This window comes from Engystomops pustulosus, chromosome 8 (assembly GCF_040894005.1).
Source record: "Engystomops pustulosus chromosome 8, aEngPut4.maternal, whole genome shotgun sequence".
In the NCBI taxonomy this organism is placed as follows: domain Eukaryota; kingdom Metazoa; phylum Chordata; class Amphibia; order Anura; family Leptodactylidae; genus Engystomops; species Engystomops pustulosus.
The window spans coordinates 27,093,168-27,108,849 of record NC_092418.1 but is presented as its reverse complement, the minus strand read 5'-3'; the positions used below and the strand labels follow the sequence as shown (position 1 = coordinate 27,108,849).

Sequence of the window (15,682 nt, the reverse complement as noted above, 5' to 3'; positions counted from 1 at the left end):
CGCCCTCGTCCTCTACCCCTAGCCCTCGGGTTAAACATTTTTAAAATGAGAGTTATAACTTTATTTTTTTTTTTACTTTTTTTTGTTTTTTTTTGTGTTTTTTTTTTTTTTTTGTGTTTTTTGTTTTTTTTTGAGTTTTTAAAACCAAACAATGCTATCCTATTGCTATGGCTATTTTCTAGCCAAGTATCAAAGGAAGCACAGTACTATGCCAGATGAGATGACACTGAGTTATTGCCTAATAGAAATCCAACCCCTACTGAATTTTGCCACTTCGGCCTTTGCTATGGATATGTGCGCCACTAAGCGCAGAACACAGCGGTCGCAAGTCCCACTACAAATTGCTCAGAATTGGCAAGTACATGCACTGCAGAAACTACAGTCACCAGCAGATCAACCAGAAATCAAATATATAGAACGCTACTGTAGGCTTCAAGAAGCTGTTTGTATTCTCCTATGGCTATTTTCTAGCCAAGTATCAAAGGAAGCACAGTACTATGCCAGATGAGATGACACTGAGTTATTGCCTAATAGAAATCCAACCCCTACTGAATTTTGCCACTTCAGCCTTTGCTATGGATATGTGCGCCACTAAGCGCAGAACACAGCGGTCGCAAGTCCCACTACAAATTGCTCAGAATTGGCAAGTACATGCACTGCAGAAACTACAGTCACCAGCAGATCAACCAGAAATCAAATATATAGAACGCTACTGTAGGCTTCAAGAAGCTGTTTGTATTCTCCTATGGCTATTTTCTAGCCAAGTATCAAAGGAAGCACAGTACTATGCCAGATGAGATGACACTGAGTTATTGCCTAATAGAAATCCAACCCCTACTGAATTTTGCCACTTCAGCCTTTGCTATGGATATGTGCGCCACTAAGCGCAGAACACAGCGGTCGCAAGTCTCACTACAAATTGCTCAGAATTGGCAAGTACATGCACTGCAGAAACTACAGTCACCAGCAGATCAACCAGAAATCAAATATATAGAACGCTACTGTAGGCTTCAAGAAGCTGTTTGTATTCTCCTATGGCTATTTTCTAGCCAAGTATCAAAGGAAGCACAGTACTATGCCAGATGAGATGACACTGAGTTATTGCCTAATAGAAATCCAACCCCTACTGAATTTTGCCCCTTCAGCCTTTGCTATGGATATGTGCGCCACTAAGCGCAGAACACAGCGGTCGCAAGTCCCACTACAAATTGCTCAGAATTGGCAAGTACATGCACTGCAGAAACTACAGTCACCAGCAGATCAACCAGAAATCAAATATATAGAACGCTACTGTAGGCTTCAAGAAGCTGTTTGTATTCTCCTATGGCTATTTTCTAGCCAAGTATCAAAGGAAGCACAGTACTATGCCAGATGAGATGACACTGAGTTATTGCCTAATAGAAATCCAACCCCTACTGAATTTTGCCACTTCAGCCTTTGCTATGGATATGTGCGCCACTAAGCGCAGAACACAGCGGTCGCAAGTCTCACTACAAATTGCTCAGAATTGGCAAGTACATGCACTGCAGAAACTACAGTCACCAGCAGATCAACCAGAAATCAAATATATAGAACGCTACTGTAGGCTTCAAGAAGCTGTTTGTATTCTCCTATGGCTATTTTCTAGCCAAGTATCAAAGGAAGCACAGTACTATGCCAGATGAGATGACACTGAGTTATTGCCTAATAGAAATCCAACCCCTACTGAATTTTGCCCCTTCAGCCTTTGCTATGGATATGTGCGCCACTAAGCGCAGAACACAGCGGTCGCAAGTCCCACTACAAATTGCTCAGAATTGGCAAGTACATGCACTGCAGAAACTACAGTCACCAGCAGATCAACCAGAAATCAAATATATAGAACGCTACTGTAGGCTTCAAGAAGCTGTTTGTATTCTCCTATGGCTATTTTCTAGCCAAGTATCAAAGGAAGCACAGTACTATGCCAGATGAGATGACACTGAGTTATTGCCTAATAGAAATCCAACCCCTACTGAATTTTGCCACTTCAGCCTTTGCTATGGATATGTGCGCCACTAAGCGCAGAACACAGCGGTCGCAAGTCCCACTACAAATTGCTCAGAATTGGCAAGTACATGCACTGCAGAAACTACAGTCACCAGCAGATCAACCAGAAATCAAATATATAGAACGCTACTGTAGGCTTCAAGAAGCTGTTTGTATTCTCCTATGGCTATTTTCTAGCCAAGTATCAAAGGAAGCACAGTACTATGCCAGATGAGATGACACTGAGTTATTGCCTAATAGAAATCCAACCCCTACTGAATTTTGCCACTTCAGCCTTTGCTATGGATATGTGCGCCACTAAGCGCAGAACACAGCGGTCGCAAGTCTCACTACAAATTGCTCAGAATTGGCAAGTACATGCACTGCAGAAACTACAGTCACCAGCAGATCAACCAGAAATCAAATATATAGAACGCTACTGTAGGCTTCAAGAAGCTGTTTGTATTCTCCTATGGCTATTTTCTAGCCAAGTATCAAAGGAAGCACAGTACTATGCCAGATGAGATGACACTGAGTTATTGCCTAATAGAAATCCAACCCCTACTGAATTTTGCCACTTCAGCCTTTGCTATGGATATGTGCGCCACTAAGCGCAGAACACAGCGGTCGCAAGTCCCACTACAAATTGCTCAGAATTGGCAAGTACATGCACTGCAGAAACTACAGTCACCAGCAGATCAACCAGAAATCAAATATATAGAACGCTACTGTAGGCTTCAAGAAGCTGTTTGTAACTATTCTCCTATGGCTATTTTCTAGCCAAGTATCAAAGGAAGCACAGTACTATGCCAGATGAGATGACACTGAGTTATTGCCTAATAGAAATCCAACCCCTACTGAATTTTCCCACTTCGGTCTTTGCTATGGATATGTGTGCCACTAAGAGCTAAACACAACGGTAGCAAGTCCCCCTGCTAATTCCTCACAAAATGGTAAAAGATGCAAATTAAAATAAAAAAAGTAGAACGTTATTGTAGCCCTAAGAAGGGCTGTTGGGTTCTTTGAGAATCACTCCTGCCTAACAGTAAGCTAATAGAACACCCTAACGCTTTCCCTGAGCAGCAGCAGCTCTCTCCCTAGCGGCATCCAGAGACAGAATGATCCGAGCAGCGCGGCCAGCGGCTAGTCTATCCCAGGGTCACCTGATCTGGCCAGCCAACCACTGCTATCGACGTGTAAGGGTACCACGTCATGCTGGGTGGAGTGCAGAGTCTCCTGGCTTGTGATTGGCTCTGTTTCTGGCCGCCAAAAAGCAAAACGGCGGGAGCTGCCATTTTCTCGAGCGGGCGAAGTATTCGTCCGAGTAACGAGCAGTTTCGAGTACCCTAATGCTCGACCGAGCATCAAGCTCGGACGAGCATGTTCGCTCATCTCTATTCATGATATTTCCTCCTCAATTTTATATCATGAACTAGATAACAGGGACAACAAGACAGAGCACAACATCTCTATTTTGGCCAATAAAAACCTAACCAAATGTTAACACTGAACGTGGAAGTTTCTATTTTCCTAATGAAATCTGCTGCTTTTCTCGAGGTTTTCCCATTTGCTACTTCATTGAGTCATAATTATTAAACAGGGGAAAATGTAAGAGGGATAATAATCTAATAAAGTCCAATCATTTCTTCCGTTTTTTTCCATCCAGATCACATTGTTCTTTTTCTGGCCAAATAGTTGCGAGAAACAAGAAAAACAAACTAAATAGAAATAAATATAGACCCGGTGAGGGGGGGGGGGAATCGATATATTGAGATTCCAGTCATGCTCCACATGACGGTGAACCAAATACGTGACACTGCAGGATCATCTATAATTTGCTGTAAACTTCCAAACAGAAATGAAATCTGTGTTGCTGGACCAATGTCAGATGCAGAACTCACCGGCATATTACCGCCAGCCAATGCCGCCATCTGTACATACAGTATATAGGACATCATAGACAAGGAGAGGGGATACACAGTTGTCAACGTCATTGACATGATATTCAAGGTCATTTCGATAAACCCTCAGGTGTTGTATGTGCTGTATACACTGGGGGTTACAAACCTTGTTCCAAAACGCCTAAATCTTCCATGTCCCATCAGATACACATTGAAAATTTGTCTTTTTGGTCAAATACAAAATTACAGAATCATAAGATCAAACCCTTTTGGCACTACCTAGAGATATGAATATGTAGGAATGCAGGGATAATATAGTATTACATGGATGTGCAACATCCCCCACCGGGGCCTAGCCCTTGAGGTGAGGCCTGGAGTCAGCCGGGGCCCGCGGTACCGGAGTGGCTGGCGGTTGCGGCCTAAGCACGCTATTGTCACGGTGCTTGGTACGGGGGAACCGGAGGGCTGTCCTACAGCCTGGCAGGTCTCCAGCAGGGTGGTGTTGGCAAGAAAAGGATGAGGGAGAGGCTGCTATAGCGGATCTCCCTGGGGCAACCCCTTAATGTCCCGAGTGTGAGTCTCTGGGTGATGGACAGGGTGCCGGTGATGTAGGCAGGGGTAATAGCAGGGACCAGACGGAGGCAGAGGTTGAACAGAAACACTTACAGTTCTTTATTGGAACCGCAGGAACCGCAGCAAACGTGCCTTTAACAAGATGGTGGAGTACTGGAGAGGTATTTGGAGGGAGCCACAGGATGTAGTTCACCAGCCTGGATGTATAGGGCAGGCTGGGAGGCAGCTGGGTCCTTAGAGGAGGCTTCAGCTCGGTCCTGGATCTCTTCAGGTATCACCCTTGAAGGTAGGATGATACCCCTTTTCCTCACTACACTCACTCTAGTCTTATCTTCCACTTCAGGCAGGGGCTAGGCTCTTCCTGCACTGGTCTGGTGTGCTAGAGACTCTGAGCTACTGCTCAGCTAACTACTCTCTGCTTGCGTCCTGCAGACCCAGAGGGCCTGACTAGGACCGGTCTCTTCTCCCTTCTGGGAGAGACTGCTCTCCTCTCTCTCCTGAGAGAGGCTTCTCTCGGAGTGTTCTCTAGAACATTCCTGGCCAGGGGGTTTTATTACCTCCCTTTGGTCAGGTGGTGGCTGCTCCTCCAATTACCTCTCAGTTCACAGAGACAGGATGTAACACAGATATTGATTGACATTATTACATCACAGATTAACATCTGCCTTGCCAGGCAGGATTAACCACTGCAATTTCCCCTTTGTGATGTGGTGTCAGGTGATGACATTGTTATGGGGCTTATTCGCAAGCACCCACTCGCCATTGCATCGGCGAGGGTGTTGCATACCCCGGGGGCAATTGAAAGAGCCGCCCTCGGCTCGACTACAGATGGTTTGGGGCACAGAGGGGGCTAAAGGCACTTCTAGGAAGTGCAGGCTATGTGAGGTGTAGGGACAAACCGCCCCTACAAATTTGTTTGATCAACGCTTCTTCCCTGGCGGCAGTTATATGGTGTCTATCTGCATTGCGTTAGCATATGCGACACAAGTACCTCCTGACTGGCATCCTTACCCATGTATGGGTGGCATCCAGGTGCTAACTCTGTAACACCCCCGGTCCCCTAAGGACCCGCAGTTTACGGACTACCCCCACGTGCAAACCTCAGTTTGAGGGATCAGGTAGCGGTCAGTGTTTTACACAAAAAGACAGTCCGACACAGCCACACTACAACCTGAAAAGCCTATGAAAGGGTTAATGCAGACTACTGGCAGATATGACAGTGTGCAAATATTTGGCAAAATCACATTGGCTTAGGAGCCCAATGGGTACACATCTTATAACATTGCAAACGTTACAGAGGTGGATAGGCTACTCAGGGTAGCACGATAGTAAATGTCTCTTTCCTGCAAAGAAAAGGCATAAAGAGTGCAAGCAGAATGTCCATACCTAAAAAGGAAGGCATTAAGTGCAAAATGATAGTCAATAGCAATAGCAACTTTTCCTTGGAGTTGGCAAAAGTCTCACAGAAGGTCTTTAATAGCAAAGTCCATCTTCTGGGTACAGCCCTTGATGTGGGGAAAAGTGCAATGAAGAAGCAAAGGGTCTCCTCTATGTGTAGAGGGACAGTGTCCTTTGAAGAAATTCTCTGCTGTGGCAGAGGAAGGGTGCTATCATAGCACATGACAGTGTATAATCTCTTGACTGAGATAAATAAGGGTAAGAGTCTCAGGAAGGTCTCTGGCTCTTTGGGGAAAGGACAAAAATATACACAATATGTACAGTACCTGAAGTGGGCTACAGCCCTTCAGGGGTTAGTCAGATGCACCTTCGCTGGGTTCAGCAGGGACAGGATCCAAAGTCAGCAGGGAATCCTGTGCATCCTCAGCGGGAGTAGGTGCCGGCTGGGGACACCCGGTGGCAGCAGTGGGTACTGCAGGTGCAGCAACATCCTCCGGACCTTCAGGGGGAGGAGCACTGTCGTCCGGGGTGTCGGCTGTTCCAGCCGGGGGCTCAACTGAGCCAGGGACCACGGAGGGGTCCAAGAAGAAATAAACAGAGCCCGGCGGCCGAGCCGCGGCTCCTTCCAGCTCCGGTTCTTCCGGGGCCGGGTCATCACCCCATTGGTAACCGGCAAGGGGAGATGTGGGCCTAGATGGAACCTCCGGACAAGGTTCGCTAGCCGGGATGTCTTCTCCCACAGAAGAGCCACGGGACCTGGCAATGCTCCCGGCAGGGGAGACGGTGGGGGTGGCGCCCTGGATCATGCCCGGCCCATGGATGGCAATGGGACCCGTACTCACGATTACCGTGGATGGGGCATTCACGTGGGTCACCGCCCGGGGACTTGCAGCCGAGGAAGAAGAGGTGTTCGGAGATTCCGGCCACTCGTCGTCCTCATACCAGTCGTCCTGCGGGAAGTAACGGTCCTCATCGGAGTCGGGGATCCGGATCACACCAGCCGCCCAAGGTCCTCGGGGTCCCTCTTGCAGGGAGAACTCAATGCACTCGCCTGGCTTCAGGTTGTGCTGGCTCTCCGGCAGATCAGGCCTCTTGACAGACCGGCGGGGTATAAATACTTCCCGTCCGGTGTAGTCCTGGGTGGCGAAGCCATAGCCCTTCCGCTTGTCGAAGAACCGGACCATGCCGGTGGTGCGGTTCTTCTCGACCCAAGCTCCCGCTGTGGATCTGCCGGCCATATACCGCTGGGCCTCCTTCTCTCGGCGTCGCTGGTCTGAGACAGCGTCTCGGAGTCGCCGGCGGGCGGCCTCACCTCGGCCTTGAGGCTGCGGAGGTTTCGGTGCTGGGGCTCGTGGCTCCGGTTCAGGCTCGGATCTCCTTGGGCGACAGGTAGGTGCCGGAACAGGAGCAGGAACCACCGGAGGATCAGGAACCACCACAGCGGGGCTAGCAGGCCGCGCAGCAGAAGTAGTAGGCCTCGGAGCAGGTGGAGCGGCAACACTAGGCCCAGGCGTTGGCTCGACAGGAGTCGGGGCCTCCCCACGTGGCGCCTCCACGTGGGCCCGCGGTACCGGGATGGTAGCCGGGATAGGGACGAGGAACCGCCCGGGTAGGATCTGGTACTGTGTCACCGTTTGGTAACATGTCCTGGTGACAAAGGCCCGAGTCAATCCTCGGTGCAGCCGATGTCCAGCGGAGGGTCTTCGGACGGGCTGCGCAGAGACCACCACCATAGTCTCTAGGACCTCGTAAAATTCCGGACGCTCCACAGGAGGGAAAGGCGGAGGACCCCACATGGTGTTGTCCTCACTGTCCAAAGTCCACTCAAGTTCTGGCGCTTCTCTGAGGCAGGGCAGGAAGTCCGCCTCGAGCCAGTGGGAGGAGTCCAAGTCCTTCCCGCCAAGAGCTGTGGCGGGCTCTAATTTTTCCTGCGCCACAGGAGGCGGGGTTCGCGCCCTTCGCGCGTGGGTGGAGCTTGATGCGTCATCTGGGTTTCCCGCCAGTGAAGGTTTTGGCGGGCTTGAATTATTTGCTGCGCCACAGTTTCTGAGGTAAAAATCTTCAGGCGCGGCAGCGCCGGATGTAGCAGAGCTGGTACAGTTCTTGCCAGGATTAACCTCTGGAGTGCGGGAGCGGCGCTCGACAGCACGTGGCAGCAGTATAACACAGTTCATTCCAGAAGCACACAAGTACTTGGGCCTAAACCCGAATGGCAGCAGGGTTAGGCAGCACAGTCTTTTCAATAAAAGAAAGTCTTTAATGCCGTAATAAGGCACAGAAGTATCAATCCTGTTCGTGACGCCACTTGCAACATCCCCCACCGGGGCCTAGCCCTTGAGGTGAGGCCTGGAGTCAGCCGGGGCCCGCGGTACCGGAGTGGCTGGCGGTTGCGGCCTAAGCACGCTATTGTCACGGTGCTTGGTACGGGGGAACCGGAGGGCTGTCCTACAGCCTGGCAGGTCTCCAGCAGGGTGGTGTTGGCAAGAAAAGGATGAGGGAGAGGCTGCTATAGCGGATCTCCCTGGGGCAACCCCTTAATGTCCCGAGTGTGAGTCTCTGGGTGATGGACAGGGTGCCGGTGATGTAGGCAGGGGTAGTAGCAGGGACCAGACGGAGGCAGAGGTTGAACAGAAACACTTACAGTTCTTTATTGGAACCGCAGGAACCGCAGCAAACGTGCCTTTAACAAGATGGTGGAGTACTGGAGAGGTATTTGGAGGGAGCCACAGGATGTAGTTCACCAGCCTGGATGTATAGGGCAGGCTGGGAGGCAGCTGGGTCCTTAGAGGAGGCTTCAGCTCGGTCCTGGATCTCTTCAGGTATCACCCTTGAAGGTAGGATGATACCCCTTTTCCTCACTACACTCACTCTAGTCTTATCTTCCACTTCAGGCAGGGGCTAGGCTCTTCCTGCACTGGTCTGGTGTGCTAGAGACTCTGAGCTACTGCTCAGCTAACTACTCTCTGCTTGCGTCCTGCAGACCCAGAGGGCCTGACTAGGACCGGTCTCTTCTCCCTTCTGGGAGAGACTGCTCTCCTCTCTCTCCTGAGAGAGGCTTCTCTCGGAGTGTTCTCTAGAACATTCCTGGCCAGGGGGTTTTATTACCTCCCTTTGGTCAGGTGGTGGCTGCTCCTCCAATTACCTCTCAGTTCACAGAGACAGGATGTAACACAGATATTGATTGACATTATTACATCACAGATTAACATCTGCCTTGCCAGGCAGGATTAACCACTGCAATTTCCCCTTTGTGATGTGGTGTCAGGTGATGACATTCTTATGGGGCTTATTCGCAAGCACCCACTCGCCATTGCATCGGCGAGGGTGTTGCAGATGGATCCCAGCATGGGTCCACCAGAGCCTCCTAAGGATTGGCTTATAGAAGGGGGTCCCAAGAGGAGAGCCCAGTGCTTGACATCCACAAGGACAAGGGTTGTCTTCTCCATAGACTACTGGTGGTGGTTACAAGATTACAGAGTGATCTTTTTACATGTGGCTGTGACATTTCAAAAATTATTTTGACAGATAGATATGAGATGGGTAGATTGAAAATATATTAGATAGATAGATAGATAAATGATAAGAAGATAAATAGATACTTTATATGATGGTAGATATATATGAGATATATAGATACATTGAAGATTTTTAATGCCGGTCTTGATACCCTTCTCTCCTGCTGCTGGCCATGACTGTATTGAGCATTTATGATATTTTTCTGCTGTGAAAGATATCACATTTGGCAGAGGCCTATGGGTAATTTCTTTTCCCCAACACTTTTTTTTGGCAAAATGTCAAAAGAAGTGATAAAAAACTCCATTCGCGTAAAAATCAATGGAGGAGAAAAAGAGGAAAACCAGTGGTTTCCGCACTTTTCCATAAAAAAAGACTTACTCAATTACAATATCTATCTATATATATATATATATATATATGAAAGAGAGAGAGAGAGAAAGAGAGAGAGAAAGAGAGAGAGAAAGAGAGAGAGAAAGAGAGAGAGAAAGAGAGAGAGAAAGAGAGAGAGATATAACATTTGCGCCCGCATAGATAGATATAAAACTTGCAGCCGCATTTACGTCCCCTTGTGAATGAACCCTATGTATGATAGATAGATGAATAGATAGATAATATATAACAGATGAATAGATAGATATAGAGAGATAATATATAATAGATGAATAGATAGATATAGAGAGATAACACATAACAGATAGATTTCCTACCAGTTCTCTAGTACACGCCGCAGGATCCCACTGGTCTTCTATGTTCCTCAGCAGTCCCAGCAGGTAGCTGTAGTCCAGCTGTTGCACTTGGTGGTGTTTGCTGAACGCCTGCCATTTTCTTTTCCAGATAAAGTAAAATTATTATAATTTGGTAAAGGCAAAAGCTTGATATCACTGGTTACTGTAGAGGGATTCGCCTTCTATTTCTCTTTAATGTCGCTTAGTAATACCTGACACAACCAGTGGACAAGAGGCTAAAAAAAAAACCCAACCCCATAACTCTAACACTGGCTACAAATATTACATAAATGGGGGACAACTATGACAGCCCCCTGGTAATAATATCAAGGCAGATCATGGATTCTCACATCTTTTATTGAAACGTACATAATCACATAGTACAAAGCTCTGCGTCCATGCAATAGACTACAGGTTCCATGGATCAGGCATGCTGGATTTTACACGCCCAATCATTTATGCAGAGATGTAAAACAGTAACTTCCTCCTATGTTCCTCACAAGAACACGTGCATGCTCAGCCACTACAAGGCGGATCACGTCAGAGTGTAATGCATGAAAAACTGACGTTTTTGCCTACGTTTTTACTAGGGGTCATTAGTGTTTTTGCGTTTTTCATGCGCGCTTATACTGCTCATGTTTCAAATCACATGACTCTTTAATCGGTACCCACATGCCACTTCCTGCCTTTTTTCACATCACCCAACAACCCATCCATTTAAAATGCATTGCTCTTCCTTTCCACTTGTTTTTGATGCGTCTCCGTAGACTTGAATGGGGTGTGAAAAACACATATGAAATGCAAATGTAGAGCATGCTGCGATTTTGACGCAAATAAGAACAAGCCCATTGAAAACAATGGGACGAAATGCAATGCGAGTTTGGAACGTCAAAGTTCGCGCATAACTTGTGCGTGAAAAACGTAAGTGTGAAAGGGGCCCAAGTGTGCAAATATATAGGGAGGCCAGGACAGACACAGTGGGGCACTTTTATTTACCTGTTCGAGGAGTTCACCTGAAGTGCATTCTTCCGATGATAATGCACTGTGCCGCGATTCACTAAGATCGTGCGCCTGATATCCTGCATGTGTAGCTTCCCCGCTCAGGTCCGATGGAGTTCACCTTCTTCTTCCTGGTGCATGTAAGTGCATTGTCTTGCGACACAATTTTAAAGTTAAATCCCGCACTCAGTCCGAATCCGTCGGTTTGTCCGACGGCCCACCCCCTGATTTCTGTCGCATTAAAGTCGGCGCAATTGTGCCAAAATCTGATCGCGTGTGACACAATCCCCAGTTAAAAACCCGTCACAGCAGCGCAAATCCAGAAAATTTCGAAAATCCGGCGAAAGTGCGTTCTGCTGAGCCTTAGTAAATAAGCCCCAGTATTTAAGACACCGCCATAAACCTCAATCTCATCCACCTTATCCATACACTATCATCTTAATTCCCAGTAATTCCCCCCATTGCACCAGCCTTTAATCACAGGAACTTGATACTTTAAGGTAAAATAGTTTGAGGTCTAATAATAAAACTCTGCGGTGTTCTGAGGGAGAGGGTAAGAGCCCTTCAGGTTCACAGATCGATAAGTATCAAGCCTGCTCTTAAGGAGGATTAGATGAATGTGTCAGCGCTCTGCCCATAACGCGGCAGCATGTGAATCAATGGGCTCTGACATTTTCTTTCACCGGCTTTAGATGCCATTCAATGACTTTAATAAAAGCTTCACACAAGATGCAGGGAGCCGAGACAAGATAGACTGTCACACTAAATAAATGCTCAAAGCAGGAAGCATTCAAGTAACTGTGTGATCACTTCTCCTAAAATTACTGTGCGCCTCGATGCCAATGTGTCACCCAAAAGCCGTCCCCTCCTCTTTGCACTTACATCCTCTCTTGATATCAGATCCCATCTTTTGAATGTCACCAATATACATGCAAATTATATGCCATCCCCAGAGTCCCACAAAGGCCACAAACCATATATTTTATGTACGCGTTTTTCCCAGTATTACACAGGTGCGTCCATCTTTGCGACCTACTAAATTTATTGGTGTAAAACATCTATAATAAAAGTCCCACCGCCTTTCATTCATCCCTTAGTTATTGCTAATTTCTTAAAGAGAACCTGTCACAAGCCTTTGCCCCACTAAACTAGCAGCCCCCTCGGGAAGGGTATGAAATGTCCTTTCCAGAGTTCCCACTTTATGTGAAAATGTTTCTATTTATCTATAATAAATCTCCTCCAAAGTCATGTGAACATCAGCAGAGAAGACTTATACTATAGCTATATACTTTTTTGGACATTTGGTATTGTTTTTTTTTTTTGGTTAATAAATGAGCAGAGAAGAGTCATTAATTTCCTGAGATGAGCCACATATAGAGCCTGCGGGGGGAGCATCACTTCAGACTGCTCTATATTCAGTTTTATAGAAGCTACAAACTTCCTTCTGGTATAATATTAAAGATAAGAATATCATCAGGCTCATGGTTCTTACTTTTATAGATACAGACAGTAAAAGACACAGACAGAAATCTGGGCTGCAGACAAAGATGTAGCTCACAAACTGCAAGATTTATTTTGAAAAATGAGATTCCTATCTTTACAATGACACCAGAACCCAGAGTTCTAGGTACTGTAGTGCCCAATATGGGGGTATCTGAAGTTCAACTACCCCTTTCAAAGTGACTCATCTCAGGAAAAAAGTTACTCTTCTCTGTTCATTTTCATATGACTGTGGAGGAGACTTTTAATAGGTGAACAGGTGAGAGGGAATTCTAGAAAAAAAAAACAATTCATACCCTACCAGAGGGGGATAGTAGTTTAGAAGGGATAACAGCTGGTGATAGGTTTCCTCTTTACTGAGATATATATATCTACTGTCTTGGATTTTGAAGCATCGGGATCTTGAGCCGGACCCTAAGAAGCTTGTACCCACATTTGGATCTCAATCCGGGTTTTCACAGTGCCGCTCTATACGCTTTTACATACATATATATATATATATATATATATATATATATATATATATATATATATACACACATATGATATAGTATATATACACACACACGTATGCATATGTATTTATATACAGACATACACGTGTCATGAATATGAGATTGTTACGGGTCCAGCATTCAGAACCTCATTTATCAGTGACTCCAACTGCTCCAAATTCCTGAATTCCTGAATCAACAGAGAAAAGAGAGCCGGAAGAACAGCTCCATTCCATATATAGTGGCTGGACTTGGTAACTGCAGATCAGCTCCTTTTCCAGTGGATGGGATCACACAGAGAATGGAGCTGTTCTTTTGGGTGGTCCGCTCTGCTGATACAGTACCAGAGGAAGTCTGAATCACTAACCAATGGGGGTCCCCAGTCTCCGGGATACCCCTTTAATGCAGGTAAATCGGTGGCAAATAGATGGAAATATGACTGCAGGATGTGACTACACAGGGTTATGATTTGTCACAATGGAGACACATAGATTTACAGTGGAGCTGTATACACAAATCTGAAGGGTTATTATATGCAAATGTGTACAATAAATCCCTGCACTCTCAGTGGAGCCAATGGGCCGTAACCCTTTAAGGCGCCCTTCTCCTGGCCCTATATATATAATGACATGACAGGTGATACTTACATGACGGCCTGTTGTAGACTGGAGAGGTCGGTCTGCATACCATGGTGGGATATTATGGTGTATGCATGTTTGCTCATTTCCCCCTTCCAGTTCCAAAATTCAACCTAAAACATCACAACGACAACAAATAAACCATGTGCCATGTGACGTCTATAGCTCATTTACAGGGTATCCGGATGACAGCGCCTGAAGCCACATGGTGATGTTCTATGGGCATTATTTGGTGGTACCTTTAAGGACACAAACTTTACTTTTTCATTACATATTTTTTATAGACATTATAGGCTACTGAGGCGTGGTGTAGCCTTAGCTCCCGGTGCCCGCCCAGGCTAGTACACGCCCCAGTAGCCCCTGCAGGTAATCTACATATTACTAAAATGAAGTTTTTAACAAGTTCGGTTGGATTATTATATTACAGATTAGGGCAGAGGCAGTCAGGAGGAATCTACCATCGCATCTACTTCTTCAGTAGATTCTAAATGGTAGCTTTCCTTTCGAGAATCAAAATCCATCCTGATAATATTACAAATCGATCCAGGCACCGTGACTGTGGTAATCTTATTATAGTTATTATCCATGGCCTCCTTCCTTCTAAAATCAACATTTAAAATTATTTTAATAAGCCTAAGGGGCTACCCTAGCCGCTATGTGTCCTCTATGTGATCTGGCTTTACGGCTGTTACACTCTTACGTCTCCCCCTCCCCCCTGCATCCTGAGGACTTGTGCAGTGAGCACATCCTGCTGATAAGTCTGGAGGGTGTTAACAGAGCCCCTCTGTGCTGCAGCTTCACAGGCTTTTACACTGTGAAGGAGCAATTCCCCCCTCACACTGTGTGATGAAACTTCCTCTGCTGCAATGAGATTGCATCAGGCAGAGGGAAGGGGGAAGGGGGAAGTGCCGAGGGATCAGAGGTGAGGGTTGACAGTGTAACAGTCTGTGAAACCTGTCATTTTATAAGTTGCTTTTAGAAGGAAGGACACCATGAATAACAAATATAAGAAGATACCACAGTCACGGTGCCTGGATCTATGAGTAAACGCCACTGGTTTATCATGATGGATTTTGAAGAGATTTTGAACTCTTTTAGGAACAGAGTCTTGGGTAGAATACTGCGGAAACAGCTGCAGCCCGGTCCTGGTCCCTGACATCCTATTGCTACATAACAAGACTGCAGTATTATAAATGGCCTATGGCATGTGAGGGCGCTGTTTCGAATTTTGCATTAGGACCTGAGATCTTCATTTTACACCTCTAAATGAGCATCTGAAGTAATTGGTGAGAACAGAGAAGAATCTATGACTTGTGTTTCACTGCTGCCTGGATGACAGGTCACAAACCTGAGACATATAATGATACAAGCGGTATCCAGGCACATGACATGGTGCTGATGAAGCGGGCGCGGGCTCACCTCTGTCTGCTTGTGTTCATACTGTAGCAGCTGGGCGAGTAGCATTTCATGAATCACCGCGCCAGATGCCTTCTTGCTCAGCGCCGTGTCCCTCTGCAACACATTTGTTAATTCACATATTCAGCCTGTGCTATTTGTTTTAATATTTGCTGAATTGAATTACAGCTGAGACCTTCTTCCCCAGGAAAACATGAGGGGATCAGACATTTAACTCCGATATGAAATCATTAAGGGCATTATTCAAAGCGTGGATGCGACCGTCAAGCGCGGGTTGAGGTGGTACATGTTGTAGGGTGGCATCAATCATTGTTTCCTCGCTCCGCCATGACAAGGAGCCATGTGTGCTTGTACAATTATTTCATACTGACACAGATAAAGACAAATTATTCCTAATTAATGTTTATTCTCTGAGAGAACAAAAAAAAACAACATTTATTTTGGGAAATGCATAAATTATGGCGCCAGCGTCGCTGTTGATATCTGTCAAGGCATCTTACCCGTAAAATAACACG

The 15,682-nt window shown here is 46.4% G+C and overlaps 1 protein-coding gene across 1 annotated transcript in view; it reads right to left on the bottom strand.

Annotated features, from left to right (window-relative positions):
- Positions 1-15,682, bottom strand: part of BAIAP3 (BAI1 associated protein 3) — a 152,007-nt gene that overhangs the window by 33,540 nt on the left and 102,785 nt on the right. Inside the window, exons 13-15 of the mRNA XM_072120408.1 lie at positions 15,171-15,263; positions 13,761-13,864; positions 10,103-10,220 (exon numbers count right to left, since the gene is read on the bottom strand). Of these exons, the coding sequence (XP_071976509.1) occupies positions 10,103-10,220; positions 13,761-13,864; positions 15,171-15,263 (315 nt within the window). The remainder of the gene's footprint in view (positions 1-10,102; positions 10,221-13,760; positions 13,865-15,170; positions 15,264-15,682) is intronic.